Below are 20418 nucleotides of genomic sequence, written 5' to 3'. Positions count from 1 at the left end.
GTTGTTGTTTTGTGTGACTACAGCTCTAGCGATACAACACAAAAATAGAGACACGTTTTAATTGAGTGAGGCGTCAAAGAGGACAACCTGCCCGCCCCGCTTCGGTTAGCTCATTAGATTTCAAAACAACAGATTCTAAAATAAAATCACACACACGCTTCGCATGCTCGCCTTTAGTGAGTTTAGGCCATTAGTCAAGAACGTCAAGAACTTTCTCACTGTTTTTAATGCTCGTTTTAATTTGAGAGCTCTGGAAAGAAAGACTTCCTATCCATTTACTACATATGACAAATAAACTGGAACGGGTCTTGGAAGATATCAATCAAACAGTGTTACTGGGACTGGAATTAGGACACGTGGTGGATGTATACAGTGTTACTGGGACTGGAATTAGGACACGTGGTGGATGTATACATTGTTACTGGGACTGGAATTAGGACACGTGATGGATGTATACAGTGTTACTGGGACTGGAATTAGGACACGTGGTGGATGTATACAGTGTTACTGGGACTGGAATTGGGACACATGGTGGATGTATACAGTGTTACTGGGACTGGAATTAGGACACATGGTGGATGTATATGCCCAGTAGAGGGTCTGTACCGTAGAAATATAATGACTATTCTATCATCACTGTTTCTATGGTCTGTACGTGCAGTACCTGCCCAGCAGCCTGTATGCTGAGGACGGCCACACGCGTCTCAGGGTCATTCTGGAACTGGTGAACCAGGTGGATACGCTCTGAGGACGGAACACTGCCATCGATACGGATGTAACTGGCCTGAGAGAGAGAGAGAGAGAGGGGGAGAGAGAGAGAGAGAGAGAGAGAGAGAGAGAGAGAGAGAGGGAGATGGGGAGAGAGAGAGAGAGAGAGAGATGGGGAGAGCGTGGTCATTACTGATGGGACACTGCCAATGATATGGATGTAACTGGCCTGAGAGAGGAGGAGATAGGGCGAGAGGTAAATGTCAGCGCTGATTAAAACCTTGACCTCTGAACCCACCACTAAAACAGCAGCAACATCCTATAGCATTGTTGTATAGAAAAACAACTATTTACTAACACATCGGCGTACACGTCACTGACAAACTGAAATGGTCCACTCACACAGACAGTGTGGTGAAGAAAATTTGGCTTGTCACCTAAAACCCTCAAACTTTTACAGATGCACAATAGAGAGCATCCTGTCGAGCTGCATCACCACTTGGTACGGTAACTGCACCGCCCGCAACCGCAAGGCTCTCCAGAGGGTGGTGCGGTCTGCCCAACACATCACCGGGGGGCAAACTTCCTGCCCTCCAGGACACCTACAGCACCCAATGTCACAGGAAGACCAAAAAGATCATCAAGGGCAACAACCACCCGAGCCACTGCCTGTTCACCCTGCTACCATCCAGAAGGTGAAGTCAGTACAGGTGCATCAAAGCTGGGACCGAGAGACTGAAAAACAGCTTCTAGCTCAAGGCCATCAGACTGTTAAACAGCCATCACTAACATTGAGAGGCTGCTGCCTATATACATAGACTTGAAATCACTGGCCATTTTAATAAATAGAACACTAGTCACTTTAATCATGTCTACATATCTTGCATTACCCATCTCATATGTATATACTGTATCCTATGCTATTCTACTGTATCTTATTCTATACTGCTCTCACATTGCATGTCCATATATTTGTATATTCTTAATTCCATTCCTTTACTAGATGTGTGTGTACTGGGTATATGTTGTGTAATTGTTAGATATTAGTGCACTGTTGGAGCTAGCAGCACAAGCATTTCGCTACACCCGCAATAACATCTGCTAAACACGTGTATGTGACCAATAACATTTGATTTGACATTTAGTCAATTCCCCTCCACACAGACTGTACCCATATACAGGAAGAACAATGTTGTGTTCTAATACACCTGTCACAGTGATGTCATTGATTTCGTAATTTTTTTATTTGATTAGTCGTGTCTCTCTCTCCCCCCCTCTCTCTGTCTCCCCGTTCTCACAGCTGTAGTTCATCACGGCAGCATGCAGCTCCTTATTTTAGTCTTTTTCCTGTTAATGGGTGATGATGCTTCTGCGAGTGGGAGACTTTTCAAATGAGAAGGTGTGATCCCGTATCAGATAACAGCAGACGACACCTATACCCTTCCTCTCACTTCACTGGCATCGAGATGAGACTGGCTTAAAATAAAAACTGTGTGTGTGTGTGTTTTACAAACTTCTGTTTTGAGTTTCTACATAATTGGAGATGAGATTCAGCAACACTTGGAGAACAATGGAATAAAATAAAATAAAAAAAGCTTCTTTATTGCTAAAATGTAGAACCAACGTTGGTTAATAAAAAAATCAAATAAATAAATTCCACTTTCCTTCAAGTGTTGCTGAATCTCCTCTCTCCTTGGTTGGAAAGCGAGGTAGCGACAGTGATCCCTTCCCTTTGAGTTTCTACATAGACAGTCTGTTGTAGTGAAAACACAAGCCGTTTGAAGTGTGTGTGTTATCACTACCAGTGGCTGGTTCAACATGTGTAGACTTGAGGGGAAAGCACACAGGTACATAACACTAACATGTATCTGCTGCTGTCTGCACTGTATCTGCCGTTCTGCACTCGGAGACAAACACACAGAGTGCATTTACATTTGAACATTTTATTCATTTAGCCGACGCTCTTATCCAGAGTGACTTACAGGAGCAATTTGGGTTAACTTCTCACGAGTCACCAACCCTGATCCGGTAGCACCCCCCACCCCCCACTGAGTAGCATAGCTAGCATAGCGTCACAAGTAACTTGTAGCATCTAAATATCATTAAATCACAAGTCCAAGACACCAGATGAAAGATACAGGTATTGTGAATAAAGCCACCATTTCAGATTTTTAAAATGTTTTACAGGGAAGACACAATATGTAAATCTATTAGCTAACCACGTTAGCAAAGGACACGATTTTTTTACTCCCAATAGTTTTTTCCTGCGTCAGTAGCTATCACTAATTCGACTAAATAAAAATATATATAGCCACTAACCAAGAAACAACTTCATAAGATGACAGTCTGATAACATATTTATGGTATAGCATAGTTTTTTTTTTGAAAAATGTGCATTTTTCAGGTATAAATCACAGTTCTACATTGCAGCTGCAATCTGAAATAGTGCTGACCCAGCCAGAACAATTACAGAGACCAACGTCATATAACGAATTACTCATCTTAAAACATTTCAGAAAAATACACAGCGTACAGATATTGAAAGCCCAACATCTGGTGAATCCAAACAATATTTCAGATTTATTAAATGTTTTATAACGAAAACAAAATGTAGCGCTAAATTAGCATAGCTATACCAGGCAGATTCGGCTAGGCGCCCACGGCCAGTTCACATGCACAACAGATATGATATAACATCGTAAATTGGGTCTTACTATGGCTGATCTTTCATCAGAATGTTGATCAAAGTGTCCTTTGTCAAGATGAGTCGTTGGTTCCGTTCAGAATTGTTCCTTTCCCACTCCATTTAGCACAGGTACTGGTCGAGTGGCACGGATCTCTCAAACGTAAATAAAATCAGACAACGGAACACCACAAAACTCCCGAAAAAATTCAAATAATCTGATTAAACTATATTGAAAAAACATACATTACGATGATATGGTCACATGTATCAAACAAAATTCGACACGGAGATAGTTTTCATCCATAACGCCAGCAAAACAGTACACAATCGCAGCTCCAACTCGTGCGAATCAGAAAACCGGAAGTTGTCGGTCACGCCAAAGAAATAGGTCTTATTTCACGTCAGTACCAGATAAACAAAGAATTTCTCCTCTGACGTCCTCTTGACACCCAGAGGAAGGCGAATGAAGTGTGTTTCTGGTCATAGGGGTCATGACCATATATAGGCAGAGCGTTGAAGCGAGCATAGACTTCTTGCATTCTACTTCTTGGTCAGGGAAAGTGCTGTCAAATGACTTGTGTATCACTCAGAGACAAAATTGAAACGGTTTTAGAAACTAGAGATTGTTTTCTTTCCAATGGTATTATTTATATGCATATAGTAAGAGCAATAATTGAATAAGAGGCAGTTTAATCTGTAGAGCAAATTATGCTAATGGGAAAATAGCACCCCCTGTATTCTCAAGAAGTTAAGTGCCTTGCTCAAGGGCAGATCTTTCACCTAGTCCGCTCGGGGATTGGAACCTTTCGGTTACTGACCCAATGCTCTGAACTGCTAGGCTACCTGCAACTACAGGGTGGAACTCTCTGGTGTTGTGTAAACACTGACAGTCTATGACCCCCACGCCTGGGAATCATGGTCCCTACAGGGCTGTGACGACAACATCAGGGTTTTGTGACGCCTGTCCAGTAGGAACACAAGGTTACATTTCTCCAGCCCCATCCCTCAGCTTTAATGGCAAAAACAGTGGTGGGCTGCTGTTCAACTGAAAATCAAATTAAATAACTGGATTTAAAAGGCCCAGTGCAGTCAAAAGTATATTTTTCTTGTGTTTAAAAAAAAATCGTATTGTACAACAGTTGATAAAAACTAACACTGTAAAAGTGTGAAAAAAAAAAAAAATATCTGTGTTATTTCCACATAGTTGCTGGTTGAAAATACAATCTACACAGGATCCTCTAATCAACCGGTTTGCATGGGCAGGTGTTTCGGCTGGGGACATACCAGGCGGCAAATTGGTTAATAGACCAATAACAAAGAGAGTTCCAAACCTCTCTGCCAAAAACAGCTAGTTTTAAGTTTCCCCCTCCCCACCCAGAAATTATTTGATATACACTAATGTCCATGGCATCCATTGTTTCTTGGCCCAAGCAAGTCTCTTCTTATTATTGGTGTCCTTTAGTAGAAATGTAAATAAAGCCTGATTCACACAGTCTCCTCTGAACAGTTGATGTTGAGATGTGTCTGTTACTTGAACTCTGTGAAGAATTTATTTGGGCTACAATTTCTGAGGCTGGTAACTCTAATGAACTTATCCTCTGCAGCAGAGGTAACTCTGTCTTCCTTTCCTGTGGCGGTCCTCATGACAGCCAGTTTCATCATAGCGCTTGATGGTTTTTGCGACTGCACTTGAAGAAACTTTCAGATTTCTTGAAATGTTCCATATTGACTGACCTTCATGTCTTAAAGTAATGATGGACTGTCATTTCGTTTTGCTTATTTGAGCTGTTCTTGCCATAATATTAACTTGTTTTTTTTACCAAATAGGGCTATCTTCTGTATATCACCCCTACCTTGTCACAACACAACTGATTGGCTCAAACGCTTTAAGGGAAGAAATTCCACAAATGAACTTTTAACAAGGCACACCTGTTAATTGAAATGGATTCCAGATGACTACCTCATGAAGCTGGTTGAGAGAATGCCAAGAGTGTGCAAAGCTGTCATCAAAGCAAAGGGGGGCTACTTTGAAGAAACTCAAATCTAAAATATATCTTGATTTATTTAACACTTTTTTTGGTTACTACATAATTTCATGTGTTATTTCATAGTTTATGTTTTCACTATTATTCTACAAAACAGTAAAAATAAAGAAAAACCCTTGAATGAGTAGGTGTTCTAAAGCTTTTAACCAGTAGAACACTGAACTAAAATATAAACACAACATGTCCTGTGTTGGTCCCATGTTTCATGAGCTGAAATAAATGTGTTCCATACGCACAAAAAGCTTATTTCTCTCAAATTTTGTGCACAAATTTGTTTACATCCCTGTTAGTGATAATTTCTCCTTTGCCAAGATAATCCATCCACCTGATAGGTGTGGCATATCAATAAACTGATTAAACAGCATGATCATTACACAGGTGCACCGTGTGCAGGGAACAACAAAAGGCCACTCTAAAATGTGCAGTTCTGTCACACAACACAATGCCACAGATGTCTCACGTTTTGAGGGAGCTTGCAATTGGCATGCTGACTGCAGGAATGCCCACCAGATCTGTTGCCAGAGAATTTGATGTTCCTTTCTCTAGTATAAGCCACCTCCAACGTCGTTTTAGAGAATTTGGCAGTACGTCCAACAACTGCAGACCACGTGTATGGCGTCATATTCGCGAGCAGTTTGCTGATGTCAATGTTGTGAATGGTACGGGCAGGCATAAGCTACGGACAACGGACACAATTGCATTTTATCGATGGCAATTTGAATGCACAGAGATACCGTGACGAGATCCTGAGGCCCATTGTCGTGCCATTCATCCGCTGCCACCAACTCATGTTTCAGTATGATAATGCATTGCACAATCAACAACCGGATCAACTCTATGTGAAGGAGATGTGTCGTGCTGCATGGGGCAAATGGTGGTCACACCAGATACTGACTTTTTTCGGATCCACACCCCTACTTTTTTTTTTTTTTTTAAAGGTATCTGTGACCAACAGATTCATATCTGTGTTCCCAGTCATGTGAAATCCATAGATTAGGGCCTCATTAATGTATTTACATGTTTTCTTTATGTGAACTGTAACTCAGTCAAATCTTTGAAATGGTTGCATGTTGCTTTGTATTTTTGTTCAGTGTAGTTATTTTGTTAGATACTTTTCCCTATTAGCTGAAATCTTATTTTCTTCAAAGCCCTTAGCTAGCAAACAGGTTTCACTAAGAAACAAAAAAAATACTGCACTCTGAACCACAAAACGTTGCTAGATTCATTAAAGTGTTGTTAGACAAAGCAAGAAAAGTCAACTTCAAAATGTGATGTAGTTTTAGTTGAATTTGCAGCCGTTGTTGGTAAGTAATGAATCTGCTAGCTTCTAGAGTAACTTCCTCAACCTTTAAGTGTTTTAGGATTTGAAGACTGGTATGGAATAATCTCCATAACAGTTTGACAGGTCTGAGAAAGTGCCTGAGGGCACATCTGTGTGCTGTGTCAGGGAGAGGGAGAGAGATGGCCCCTTAATGGTGAATTTGTGACAGAAGGGGCTGCTGAACAGTGGGAGAGGTGTGTCCATTAGTTGTGATGAGTGAACAACAGTTACCTTGGCTTCGATGACAGCCTCGCTACAGGCCTGTAGCATGGTCAGGTGATGAGCGAACACCAGGAACTTTAACTTCTCAGTCTCCAGCAGCATCTTTATGTAGTCTTTCACTGCTCCGGCCTATAGGAGGACACCACAGAGGGGCCAATAGAAATGCAATAACAACATATTAGAATACATCTCTATGCGAAGGCCATACAGGGGAAATCAACCAATGGAAGGAAGGGAATGAATCATGAATTGCTATGAGACAAATACTCAAGACTTCACATATATTTGTCTTGAAGGACCACTTATACGATACACACCCCCCCCCCCAAATCGACAGTCCTGTCCTGCTGTCCACATGCCACACACCTCCTGGACTTCAGACCTCTGTCACCAGTCTCTGCTCGCTCACCTAGAGACTTGGACTGTTAATTATCAGAAGGCCTTTCCTCTCAGAGGGGGATAATGAAAGTAGGTCTAAGCAGGTCTAGCTAGAAGCCCCCTCCTCCATCTGCTAATGGAAACTTCTCATTACTGGGTTGCTGGGTTGCTTTTAACTCTGCAGAAGTTTAATTAGTGCAACACAAACTTCCTGTCCACTGAAGCAGTGATATGTTATCTCTCTTTAAAGTCCATCATCAGAGGCAGCAGGGTCTCTGGGTAATTGGGAGCATCTGCTGCTGCTGGTAGACGGGGTAAAAATAAAAACCCTGTCCCCCTCCACACTGCCAAACTCGGTCCCAAAATAACACCCTATTCCCCATGTAGTGCACTACTTTTGACCAGGGCCCATAGAGCTCTGGACAAAAGTAGTGCACCATGTAGGGAATAGGGTGCGATTTGGGAAGCATCCATGGTCCACTCGCCAGGCATTCACATCCGCTTCAGAAGTGACATGAGATGTGTGTGTGTGTATCCACTCACCCCTCCAAAACGTTATTTTCTGTCAGTGTGTGTGAAGCAGCAGCCAACCGAAAGGGATGGGCGAGGAAATGAGACAGGAGGATGACGTCTACAGCGACACAACGGTGAACTTTAATCAAGCGGAGGAGGAGGAAGGGAAACTGAGAGAAAAGCCAATCAGCAAACAAGACGGAGCGAAACAAGCCAACCGGTGAGGAAGGATTCCTCCGCTGATTACGTTCAGCAGGCTGAGGCTTTGTTAACCTTGGTGCAGGATCCTTATTACAGAGGAGCCTGGGTCATGTTCAGTTAGACACCTAACAAACGTAAAACTGTCCAAAACGGAGCGAAACAGGTGGAGGTACTATCTGTGCTTGTTTTCTGTTGAAAAACGTTTGTATCCCGCGTACCAAGCCAGCTTCCTTCACTTAAAGTCACCTGGAAGTTAACGGCTGACATTCTTGCCTGGTGGTGTTACCATGGCAACCACATTAGAAGTAACACCTTGGAAAGGTTCTGCTATATTTGGCTTCGGTCTGCTGTGTCGAAAAGGTTTACTTTAGAAAAATACAGAGAAATTGAAAGGCCACAGTTATGGCTGTCCAGAGTTATGATGGCCAGCCAGAACGCTTTCACTAAGGGGTGGCAGACCTTCACTCTGTTCCCATGGCGATGCGCTCTGAGTAATGTGAAGCATAATAACCTATGGGAGGGAGGGCCTTGCATCTGAGGAGAAGAAAAAAAACATGCTTGTCACCTTTTGACACCGCCCTTCAACAAACAACCTCTCTACACAGAGAGACAGAGAGAGAGACAGAGAGAGAGACAGAGAGAGAGACAGAGAGAGAGACAGAGAGAGAGACAGAGAGAGAGACAGAGAGAGAGACAGAGAGAGACAGACAGACAGAGACAGAGAGAGACAGACAGACAGAGACAGAGAGAGACAGACAGACAGACAGAGAGAGCGAGAGAGAGAGACAGACAGACAGACAGACAGACAGACAGACAGACAGACAGACAGACAGACAGACAGACAGACAGACAGACAGACAGACACAGACAGACAGACAGACAGAGCGAGAGAGAGACAGACAGAGAGAGCGAGAGAGACAGACAGAGAGAGCGAGAGAGACAGAGAGAGCGAGAGAGAGAGAGAGAGACAGACAGACAGACAGACAGACAGACAGACAGACAGACAGACAGACAGACAGACAGACAGACAGACAGACAGACAGACAGACAGACAGAGCGAGAGAGAGAGACAGACAGACAGACAGACAGACAGACAGACAGACAGACAGACAGACAGACAGACAGACAGAGAGAGAGACAGACAGACAGACAGACAGAGCGAGAGAGAGACAGACAGAGAGAGAGACAGACAGAGAGAGAGACAGACAGAGAGAGCGACAGAGACAGAGACAGAGAGAGAGACAGAGAGAGAGAGAGAGAGAGCGAGAGAGCGACAGAGACAGCGAGAGACAGACAGACAGAGCGAGAGAGCGAGAGAGACAGACAGACAGAGAGACAGACAGAGACAGAGAGAGAGCGAGACAGACAGAGAGAGAGAGAGCGAGAGCGACAGAGACAGAGAGAGCGAGAGCGACAGAGACAGAGAGAGAGAGAGACAGACAGAGAGACAGACAGAGACAGAGCGAGAGAGAGACAGACAGAGAGAGAGCGAGAGCGACAGAGACAGAGAGAGAGAGAGCGAGAGCGACAGAGACAGAGAGAGAGAGAGAGAGCGAGAGAGAGACCCTTTTCTAGAACGGTGCAGAAATGCTGGGCCAGGAGGGGGTTAGGTGCCTGTGTGTGTATATACACTGTACCTTAGCGATGGCGGTCTGTTTGTACATGCGTGTCACGAGCCCCATGACTTCAGCGAAGGGGTTGTCCGTGGCAGAGACCCCCGAACCCATCGTCCTCATCAGGCGCTCCCACTCCTCCAAGCTGCCGCTCGCCTCCTGCACACACACACACACACGTCAAAAGGCCGGTCTATTTCTTTCTCATCTTCTGTTTGCAGCTATAAGGGCAGAACATGTTGCTGTGGATGGTACCCTACTTTTCCTCCTTCAGGTGTAGAGAAAGGAGGGAGAAAAAGAAAGACAACACAATTCCCAAAGACGCTGCTCCTCTCCTCACGTCAGTAGTGCCTAGGTAGGTCACATGGGCTAGCCCAATTATAGCTGGATTGTGACAAGGGGATGTAGAAGATGGAGAACACACTAGCCCAACACAATAAATCACACACAGTCTGCTCTCAAGGTGAAACACAATGAGTATTCTGGGGAGTTACTGTACAATGGCAGTATGAAGGAGTATTTAGGGGAGTTACTGTACAATGGCAGTATGAAGGAGTATTTAGGGGAGTTACTGTACAATGGCAGTATGAAGGAGTATTTAGGGGAGTTACTGTACAAGGGGAGTTACTGTACAATGGCAGTATGAAGGAGTATTTAGGGGAGTTACTGTACAATGGCAGTATGAATGAGTATTTAGGGGAGTTACTGTACAAGGGGAGTTACTGTACAATGGCAGTATGAAGGAGTATTTAGGGGAGTTACTGTAGAAAGGCAGTATGAAGGAGTATTTAGGGGAATTACTGTACAACGGCAGTATGAAGGAGTATTTAGGGGAGTTACTGTACAATGGCAGTATGAAGGAGTATTTAGGGGAGTTACTGTACAAGGGGAGTTACTGTACAATGGCAGTATGAAGGAGTATTTAGGGGAGTTACTGTACAATGGCAGTATGAAGGAGTATTTAGGGGAGTTACTGTACAAGGGGAGTTACTGTACAATGGCAGTATGAAGGAGTATTTAGGGGAGTTACTGTACAATGGCAGTATGAATGAGTATTTAGGGGAGTTACTGTACAAGGGGAGTTACTGTACAATGGCAGTATGAAGGAGTATTTAGGGGAGTTACTGTAGAAAGGCAGTATGAAGGAGTATTTAGGGGAATTACTGTACAACGGCAGTATGAAGGAGTATTTAGGGGAGTTACTGTACAATGGCAGTATGAAGGAGTATTTAGGGGAGTTACTGTACAATGGCAGTATGAAGGAGTATTTAGGGGAGTTACTGTAGAAAGGCAGTATGAAGGAGTATTTAGGGGAATTACTGTACAATGGCAGTATGAAGGAGTATTTAGGGGAGTTACTGTAGAAAGGCAGTACGAAGGAGTATTTAGGGGTATTACTGTAGAAAGGCAGTATGAAGGAGTATTTAGGGGAGTTACTGTAGAAAGGCAGTACGAAGGAGTATTTAGGGGAATTACTGTACAATGGCAGTACGAAGGAGTATTTAGGGGAGTTAGGGGTATTACTGTAGGAAGGCAGTACAAAAGAGTATTTAGGGGAGTTAGGGGTATTACTGTAGAAAGGCAGTACGAAGGAGTATTTAGGGGAGTTAGGGGTATTACTGTAGAAAGGCAGTACGAAGGAGTATTTAGGGGAGTTAGGGGTATTACTGTAGGAAGGCAGTACGAAGGAGTATTTAGGGGAGTTAGGGGTATTACTGTAGGAAGGCAGTACGAAGGAGTATTTAGGGGAGTTAGGGGTATTACTGTAGGAAGGCAGTACGAAGGAGTATTTAGGGGAGTTAGGGGTATTACTGTAGAAAGGCAGTACGAAGGAGTATTTAGGGGAGTTAGGGGTATTACTGTAGAAAGGCAGTACGAAGGAGTATTTAGGGGAGTTAGGGGTATTACTGTAGAAAGGCAGTACGAAGGAGTATTTAGGGGAGTTAGGGGTATTACTGTAGGAAGGCAGTACGAAGGAGTATTTAGGGTAGTTAGGGGGTATTACTGTAGGAAGGCAGTACGAAGGAGTATTTAGGGGAGTTAGGGGTATTACTGTAGGAAGGCAGTACGAAGGAGTATTTAGGGGAGTTAGGGGTATTACTGTAGAAAGGCAGTACGAAGGAGTATTTAGGGTAGTTAGGGGTATTACTGTAGAAAGGCAGTAGGAAGCAGCTCTGAGAAGACAACAGATACATCTGAATTGTACAAATCTGAGGCAAAACCCATTTGCGAGTATTTTTTTAATGTATTTTTTTAATTTCACCTTTATTTAACCAGGTAGGCCAGTTGAGAACAAGTTCTCATTTACTACTAAGACACAGTCACATACATGTCCCCTTACCTTTGGTATGTAAATACAAAGACAAGCTATATATTATGATATTTAGACATACAGGGCCTTCAGAAAGTATTCAGACCCCTGCACTTTTCCCACATTTTGTTACGTTACAGCCTTATTCTAAAATGGATTAAATTGTTATTTTTCTCCTTCAATCTACCCACAATACCCCATAATGACAAAGCAAAAACAGTTTAGAAATGTTTGCTAATTTGTTAAAAATAGAAAACTGAAATATCACATTTACATAAATATTCAGACCCTTTACTCAGTACTTTGTTGAAGCACCTTTGGCAGCGATTACAGCCTTGAGTCTTCTTGGGTATGACGCTACAAGCTTGGCACACCTGTATTTGGGGAGTTTCTCCCATTCTTCTCTGCAGATCCTCTCAAGCTCTGTCAGGTTGGATGGGGAGCATCGCTGGACAACTATTTTCAGGTCTCTTCAGAGATGTTCGATCGGGTTCAAGTCCGGGCTCTGGCTGAGCCACTGAGGAACATTCAGAGACTTGTCCTGAAGCCACTCCTGCGTTGTCTTGGCTGTGTGCTTAGGGTCGTTGTCCTGTTGGAAGGCGAACCTTCGCCCCAATCTGAGGACCTGAGTACTTCGACCGTTCATCTTTCCCTCAATCCTGACTAGTCTCCCAGTCCCTGCTGCTGAAAAACATCCCCACAGCATGATGCTGCCACCACCATGCTTCACCGTAGGGATGGTTCCAGGTTTCCTCCAGACTTGACACTTGGCATTCAGGCCAAAGATTCCATCCTGGTTTCATCAGACCAGAGAATCTGGCCACTCTACCATAAAGGCTTGATTGGTGGAGTGCTGCAGAGATGGTTGTCCTTCTGGAAGTTTTTCCCATCTCCACAGAGGAACTCTAGTTCTCTGTCAGAGTGACTATCGGGTTCTTGGTCACCTCCCTAACCAAGGCCCTTCTCCAGATCTGTGCCTCGACACAATCCTGTCTCGGAGCTCTATGGACAACTCCTGTGCCTCTGATATGCACTGTCAACTGTGGGACCTTATATAGACAGGTGTGTGCCTTTCCAAATCATGTCCAACCGATTGAATTTACCACAGGTGGACTCCAATCAAGTTGTAGAAACATCTCAAGGATGATCAATGGAAACAGGATGCAGCTGAGCCTCATATCAAAGGGTTTGAATATGTACGTAAATAAAGTATTTGTTTTTTTATTTTGAATACATTTGCAAACATTTCTAAAAAACAGTTTTTGCTTTGTCATTATGGGGTATTTTGTGTAGATTGCTGAGGATAAAAAATAAAAATAAAAAATGATTTTAGAATAAGGCTGTAACGTAACAAAATGTGGAAAAAGTTGAGGGGTCTGAATACTTTCTGAATGCACTGTATATAAACCCCATACATGCATATATTCATTATTTAATTCACACTGACTGCATACATACAGTCCTTAAATTAGCCAGCCAGTGGAGAGCGTAGGCTGAGGAGAGTGTGTGTGTGTGTGTGTGTGTGTGTGTGTGTGTGTGAGAGTGTGTGTGTGTGTGTCGACCGCATGTGATTTTGGAATGCAGCAGCAGGTGAGGTCTCTTTGTACTGAGAGAGAGAGAGATCAGAGAGAGAGAGAGATCAGAGAGAGAGAGAGATCAGAGAGAGAGAGAGAGAGAAAAAAAGAGGCCATGCATTCTTCTGGCTGACAGAGGTAACAGAGGATGAGAGGGAACAGAGGATGAGTTCTGCCTCATTACTTCAGCCTTATACAGCAGCACAGAGAGGAGAAGAGCGTAGCGGAGGATGGAGGGCACAGAGTTTAGAGCTCACCGAGTAAAGTTTACACACTATTAGAGAGCTCACAGAGGCTAGCTCAGAGATTATGGAGTTCACACTGAGTTTATAGAGCTCACAGAGTATAGAGCTCACAGGGTAGAGAGCTATAGAGCTTACAGGGTATAGAGCTCACAGAGTTTATACACTAGACTAGAGAGCTAGTTCAGAGATTATGGAGTTCACACAGAGTTTATACAGCTCAGAGTATAGAGTTTAGAGTTCGCACGGTATCGAGCTCTAGAGCTCACAGGATATAGAGCTATAGAACTCACACGGTCCCGTGTGGCTCAGTTGGTAGAGCATGGCGCTTGCAACGCCAGGGTTGTGGGTTCATTCCCCACGGGGGGACCAGGATGAATATGTATGAACTTTCCAATTTGTAAGTCGCTCTGGATAAGAGCGTTTGCTAAATGACTTAAATGTAAATGTATAGAGCTATAGAACTCACAGGGTATAGAGCTATAGAGCTCACAGGGTATAGAGCTCACAGGGTACAGTGGTATATGGGATGGGGCCACAGTGTCTCCCGACCCCTCCTGTCTCAGCCTCCAGTATTTATGCTGCAGTAGTTTATGTGTCGGGGGGCTAGGGTCAGTCTGATATATCTGGAGAATTTCTCCTGTCTTATCTGGTGTCCTGTGTGAATGTAAGTATGCTCTCTCTAATTCTCTTTCTTTCTCTCTCTCGGAGGACCTGTGCCCTATGACCATGCCTCCGGACTACCTGGCCTGATGACTCCTTGCTGTCCCCAGTCCATCTGGCCGTGCTGCTGCTCCAGTTTCAACTGTTCTGCCTGCGGCTATGGAACCCTGACCTGTTCACCGGACGTGCTACCTGTCCCAGACCTGCTGTTTTCAACTCTCTAGAGACAGAATAGAGATATTCTGATCGACTATGAAAAGACAACTGACATTTACTCCTGAGGTGCTGACCTGTTGCACCCTCGACATCCACTGTGATTTTTTATTATTTGACCATGCTGGTCATATATGAACATTTGAACATCTTGGCCATGTTCTGTTATAATCTCCACCCGGCCCAGCCAGAAGAGGACTGGCCACCCCTCATAGCCTGGTTCCTCTCTAGGTTTCGTCCTAGGTTCTGGCCTTTCTAGGGAGTTTTTCCTAGCCACCGTGCTTCTACACCTGCATGCTTGCTGTTTGGGGTTTTAGGCTGGGTTTCTGTACAGCACTTTGAGATATCAGCGGATGTAAGAAGGGCTTTATAAATACATTTGATTTGAGGTAATTCAGTTTTATAGAACAGACAGCTAGTGCTGACCAGTATGAAAGGCTACTTTACTTACTTACGGAAAAGGGCAAGACTGAAATAAAAACCATATGGCAATGGGAGATAAAATGATAATTAGTGTAAATTGGATACTATTGCCGAGCAACAGGATGGGAGAGCAAGAGAGGGAGGGTGGGGAAGTGTGAGAGAGATATGATAATGAGGGGATATTTTCAGAATATTTAGCACCCCGTTCCCTCTGCCTAGAGGGGTCCGTCCGTCCGTCCAGCCGTTTGTCAGCGTGTGTGTGTGTGTTTCGGTCTGTCTGTCTGTCCGTCCGTCCGTTACCTTGGCAGCGTCTTTGGGCAGGTCGAAGGGGATGCGCTGGCGTATTTTGGGGGGTAGCTGGGGGAGGACCTGGACCTTCAGCCTCCGGATCATGATCTCACTGAGACGCTGGTGGAGTTCCTCTAGATGAGAGGCACCACGACAGTCCCACTGTCTCCTGTTACCAAGCAACCTGGGAGGGACAGATAATAACAGTCCCACTGTCTCCTGTTACCAAGCAACCTGGGAGGGACAGATAATAACAGTCCCACTGTCTCCTGTTACCAAGGAACCTGAGAGGGACAGATAATAACAGTCCCACTGTCTCCTGTTACCAAGCAACCTGGGAGGGACAGATAATAACAGTCCCACTGTCTCCTGTTACCAAGCAACCTGGGAGGGACAGATAATAACAGTCCCACTGTCTCCTGTTACCAAGGAACCTGGGAGGGACAGATAATAACAGTCCCACTGTCTCCTGTTACCAAGCAACCTGGGAGGGACAGATAATAACAGTCCCACTGTCTCCTGTTACCAAGGAACCTGGGAGGGACAGATAATAACAGTCCCACTGTCTCCTGTTACCAAGGAACCTGGGAGGGACAGATAATAACAGTCCCACTGTCTCCTGTTACCAAGCAACCTGGGAGGGACAGATAATAACAGTCCCACTGTCTCCTGTTACCAAGGAACCTGGGAGGGACAGATAATAACAGTCCCACTGTCTCCTGTTACCAAGCAACCTGGGAGGGACAGATAATAACAGTCCCACTGTCTCCTGTTACCAAGCAACCTGGGAGGGACAGATAATAACAGTCCCACTGTCTCCTGTTACCAAGGAACCTGGGAGGGACAGATAATAACAGTCCCACTGTCTCCTGTTACCAAAGAACCTGAGAGGGACAGATAATAACAGTCCCACTGTCTCCTGTTACCAAGGAACCTGAGAGGGACAGATAATAACAGTCCCACTGTCTCCTGTTACCAAGGAACCTGAGGGACAGATAATAACAGTCCCACTGTCTCCTGTTACCAAGGAACCTGAGGGACAGATAATAACAGTCCCACTGTCTCCTGTTACCAAGGAACCTGAGGGACAGATAATAACAGTCCCACTGTCTCCTGTTACCAAGGAACCTGAGGGACAGATAATAACAGTCCCACTGTCTCCTGTTACCAAGGAACCTGAGGGACAGATAATAACAGTCCCACTGTCTCCTGTTACCAAGGAACCTGGGAGGGACAGATAATAACAGTCCCACTGTCTCCTGTTACCAAGGAACCTGGGAGGGACAGATAATAACAGTCCCACTGTCTCCTGTTACCAAGCAACCTGGGAGGGACAGATAATAACAGTCCCACTGTCTCCTGTTACCAAGGAACCTGAGAGGGACAGATAATAACAGTCCCACTGTCTCCTGTTACCAAGCAACCTGGGAGGGACAGATAATAACAGTCCCACTGTCTCCTGTTACCAAGCAACCTGGGAGGGACAGATAATAACAGTCCCACTGTCTCCTGTTACCAAGGAACCTGGGAGGGACAGATAATAACAGTCCCACTGTCTCCTGTTACCAAGCAACCTGGGAGGGACAGATAATAACAGTCCCACTGTCTCCTGTTACCAAGGAACCTGGGAGGGACAGATAATAACAGTCCCACTGTCTCCTGTTACCAAGGAACCTGGGAGGGACAGATAATAACAGTCCCACTGTCTCCTGTTACCAAGCAACCTGGGAGGGACAGATAATAACAGTCCCACTGTCTCCTGTTACCAAGGAACCTGGGAGGGACAGATAATAACAGTCCCACTGTCTCCTGTTACCAAGCAACCTGGGAGGGACAGATAATAACAGTCCCACTGTATCCTGTTACCAAGCAACCTGGGAGGGACAGATAATAACAGTCCCACTGTCTCCTGTTACCAAGGAACCTGGGAGGGATAGATAATAACAGTCCCACTGTCTCCTGTTACCAAAGAACCTGAGAGGGACAGATAATAACAGTCCCACTGTCTCCTGTTACCAAGGAACCTGAGAGGGACAGATAATAACAGTCCCACTGTCTCCTGTTACCAAAGAACCTGAGAGGGACAGATAATAACAGTCCCACTGTCTCCTGTTACCAAGGAACCTGAGGGACAGATAATAACAGTCCCAATGTCTCCTGTTACCAATGAACCTGAGGGACAGATAATAACAGTCCCACTGTCTCCTGTTACCAAGGAACCTGAGGGACAGATAATAACAGTCCCACTGTCTCCTGTTACCAAGGAACCTGAGGGACAGATAATAACAGTCCCACTGTCTCCTGTTACCAAGGAACCTGAGGGACAGATAATAACAGTCCCACTGTCTCCTGTTACCAAGGAACCTGAGGGACAGATAATAACAGTCCCACTGTCTCCTGTTACCAAGGAACCTGGGAGGGACAGATAATAACAGTCCCACTGACTCCTGTTACCAAGCAACCTGGGAGGGACAGATAATAATAGTCCCACTGTCTCCTGTTACCAAGCAACCTGAGAGGGACAGATAATAACATTCCCACTGTCTCCTGTCTCCTGTTACCAAGGAACCTGAGGGACAGATAATAACAGTCCCACTGTCTCCTGTTACCAAAGAACCTGAGAGGGACAGATAATAACAGTCCCACTGTCTCCTGTTACCAAGCAACCTGGGAGGGACAGACACCAGGGTTTGGGTCAGTGTGTCTGTCTGCTGCAGTGTCATTATGCGACTGCCCAGTATGTACACACTGCTGTTTGTCATTTTGGGAGGAAAGTGGGAGATGTAGCATTTTCACCATGCCAATGGTCAATATAACTGTGTGTGTGTGTGTGTGTCTTTGTATGTGTGTGTAGAGCGTTACCTGTAGTGGGCGTTACAGTATTGTTTGGCATAGTCACTCCACGTTCCAAACATCCTAGGATAGAGAGCCTCTATCTGCATAAAGAGCTGTGGAAACATAATACATGGAATGTGTGTGTGTGAGAGAGAGAGAGAGAGGTGTGGCAGGTGTGTTCTGCCCCCTCCATTCTAACCATCACTCTTCAAGGCACTAAACGGAACATTTCTGCCATGATGATAATAATGGACAATTATTCAAATGGAGCTTTTCAGGCAGCAGCCATGTGAATAACTACAGCCACTGTGTCTGTCCTCATCAAAGCACTGCAGCAGCACAGTGGAGCCAAGAATCCTCTGCTGTTACACAGGGAAATGAAAGGTTTGGTGTAGTGAACAATAGTAACGCGTGGGTGGAAGGGAGGGATGCTGCTTCTCTGGCACGGGCTCTGTGTGGTGTGTGTGGTGTGTGTGTGTGTGGTGTGTGTCATTTTAAAGTTATAAATACTACAGAAAGAACAGAGCTGCAATGGTTTCTAGACCCTTTAAATCCCAGACCATCTGTATTCAACCAGCCCTTCATGCTTCCTCTAGGACAGGTTCAATACATATCTGTGTCTGTGAGACTGAAGACAAAAGGAATGATAGGATCCCAGCGGGCCAAGCTGGTTGAAATGTCAGAATAGAACAGAAATGTGTGATCGGGGGAAGGCGTGTGTTCGGACGTTTGGACCTTCGGGGGTACCGTACCTCCTCTGGCCGTCCCAGGGCCGGGGTGCCCGTCAGTAGGATGGCCCGCTTGGCGTTCTGGATGAGTGGTACCAGTATCTTAGACCTGGCTGCGTTCCTGGACTTGAGGTAGTGGGATTCATCCACCACCACCACATTAAACCTCTGTCTGGTCAGAGCCTCCACCAGGGGGCGTGCATCTGTGGTGAGCAGCCCGTAACCCAACACTGTTACCTTACTGCTACTGATCCCCCTATATAACACACACAGAGGGTTATAATGTGTTATGTATGGGTTAGTGTGTTATAATGGGTCTGTGGTGAGCTGCCTGTAACCCAACACTGTTACCGTACTGCCTCTGTAGAGTGGACAGAGACACACCGATGATCAATAATCTCTAACAGTGAAAACATTGACTGCTGTTGTACTGATACTGTCAACTTGAACTAAATTAATTGAGAAAATAGACATTAATTTAGCAGAAATTAAAATATAAATTTGCACATTTACAATGTTAAACTGCAGGTTAACGTTTATTGTCATGGGTCTTGTCCAGGAGGAAGAACTGAAAGATCTCCCTTAGATAGACCAGCTGCAAAGTCAACATGTACTATGTTGTAAAAATCATGAAAACTAAAATGAGATTTTTGGTCTTAATTGAAGGTTATAGTTAGACATCAGGGTTAGCAGTGTGGTTTAGGTTAGACATTAGGGTTAGCAGTGTGGTTAAGGTTAGACATTAGGGTTAGCAGTGTGGTTAGGGTTAGACATTAGGGTTAGCAGTGTGGTTAGGGTTAGACATTAGGGTTAGCAGTGTGGTTAAGGTTAGACATTAGGGTTAGCAGTGTGGTTAAGGTTAGACATTAGGGTTAGCAGTGTGGTTAAGGTTAGACATTAGGGTTAGCAGTGTGGTTAGGGTTAGACATTAGGGTTAGCAGTGTGGTTAAGGTTAGACATTAGGGTTAGCAGTGTGGTTAAGGTTAGACATTAGGGTTAGCAGTGTGGTTAAGGTTAGACATTAGGGTTAGCAGTGTGGTTTAGGTTAGACATTAGGGTTAGCAGTGTGGTTAAGGTTAGACATTAGGGTTAGCAGTGTGGTTAAGGTTAGACATTAGGGTTAGCAGTGTGGTTAAGGTTAGACATTAGGGTTAGCAGTGTGGTTAAGGTTAGACATTAGGGTTAGCAGTGTGGTTAAGGTTAGACATTAGGGTTAGCAGTGTGGTTAAGGTTAGACATTAGGGTTAGCAGTGTGGTTAAGGTTAGACATTAGGGTTAGCAGTGTGGTTAGGGTTAGACATTAGGGTTAGCAGTGTGGTTAAGGTTAGACATTAGGGTTAGCAGTGTGGTTAAGGTTAGACATTAGGGTTAGCAGTGTGGTTAGGGTTAGACATTAGGGTTAGCAGTGTGGTTAAGGTTAGACATTAGGGTTAGCAGTGTGGTTAAGGTTAGAC

General features: G+C 44.7%; 1 protein-coding gene across 2 annotated transcripts in view; it reads right to left on the bottom strand.

Moving 5' to 3' along the window:
* LOC139532739 (DNA annealing helicase and endonuclease ZRANB3-like) overlaps positions 1 to 20418 on the bottom strand; it is a 73357-nt gene that overhangs the window by 37505 nt on the left and 15434 nt on the right. The window contains exons 5-10 of one of the 2 annotated variants that reach the window (XM_071330718.1): positions 18989 to 19220; positions 18264 to 18349; positions 15414 to 15585; positions 9712 to 9846; positions 6992 to 7111; positions 665 to 784 (exon numbers count right to left, since the gene is read on the bottom strand). In XM_071330718.1, the coding sequence (XP_071186819.1) occupies positions 665 to 784; positions 6992 to 7111; positions 9712 to 9846; positions 15414 to 15585; positions 18264 to 18349; positions 18989 to 19220 (865 nt within the window). The remainder of the gene's footprint in view (positions 1 to 664; positions 785 to 6991; positions 7112 to 9711; positions 9847 to 15413; positions 15586 to 18263; positions 18350 to 18988; positions 19221 to 20418) is intronic. The other variant, XM_071330719.1, reaches the window with a different exon arrangement.

Source organism: Salvelinus alpinus, chromosome 10 (assembly GCF_045679555.1).
Source record: "Salvelinus alpinus chromosome 10, SLU_Salpinus.1, whole genome shotgun sequence".
Lineage (NCBI taxonomy): Eukaryota > Metazoa > Chordata > Actinopteri > Salmoniformes > Salmonidae > Salvelinus > Salvelinus alpinus.
The sequence above is the reverse complement of the archived record's forward strand: the minus strand, read 5'-3'. Positions and strand labels throughout refer to the sequence as shown.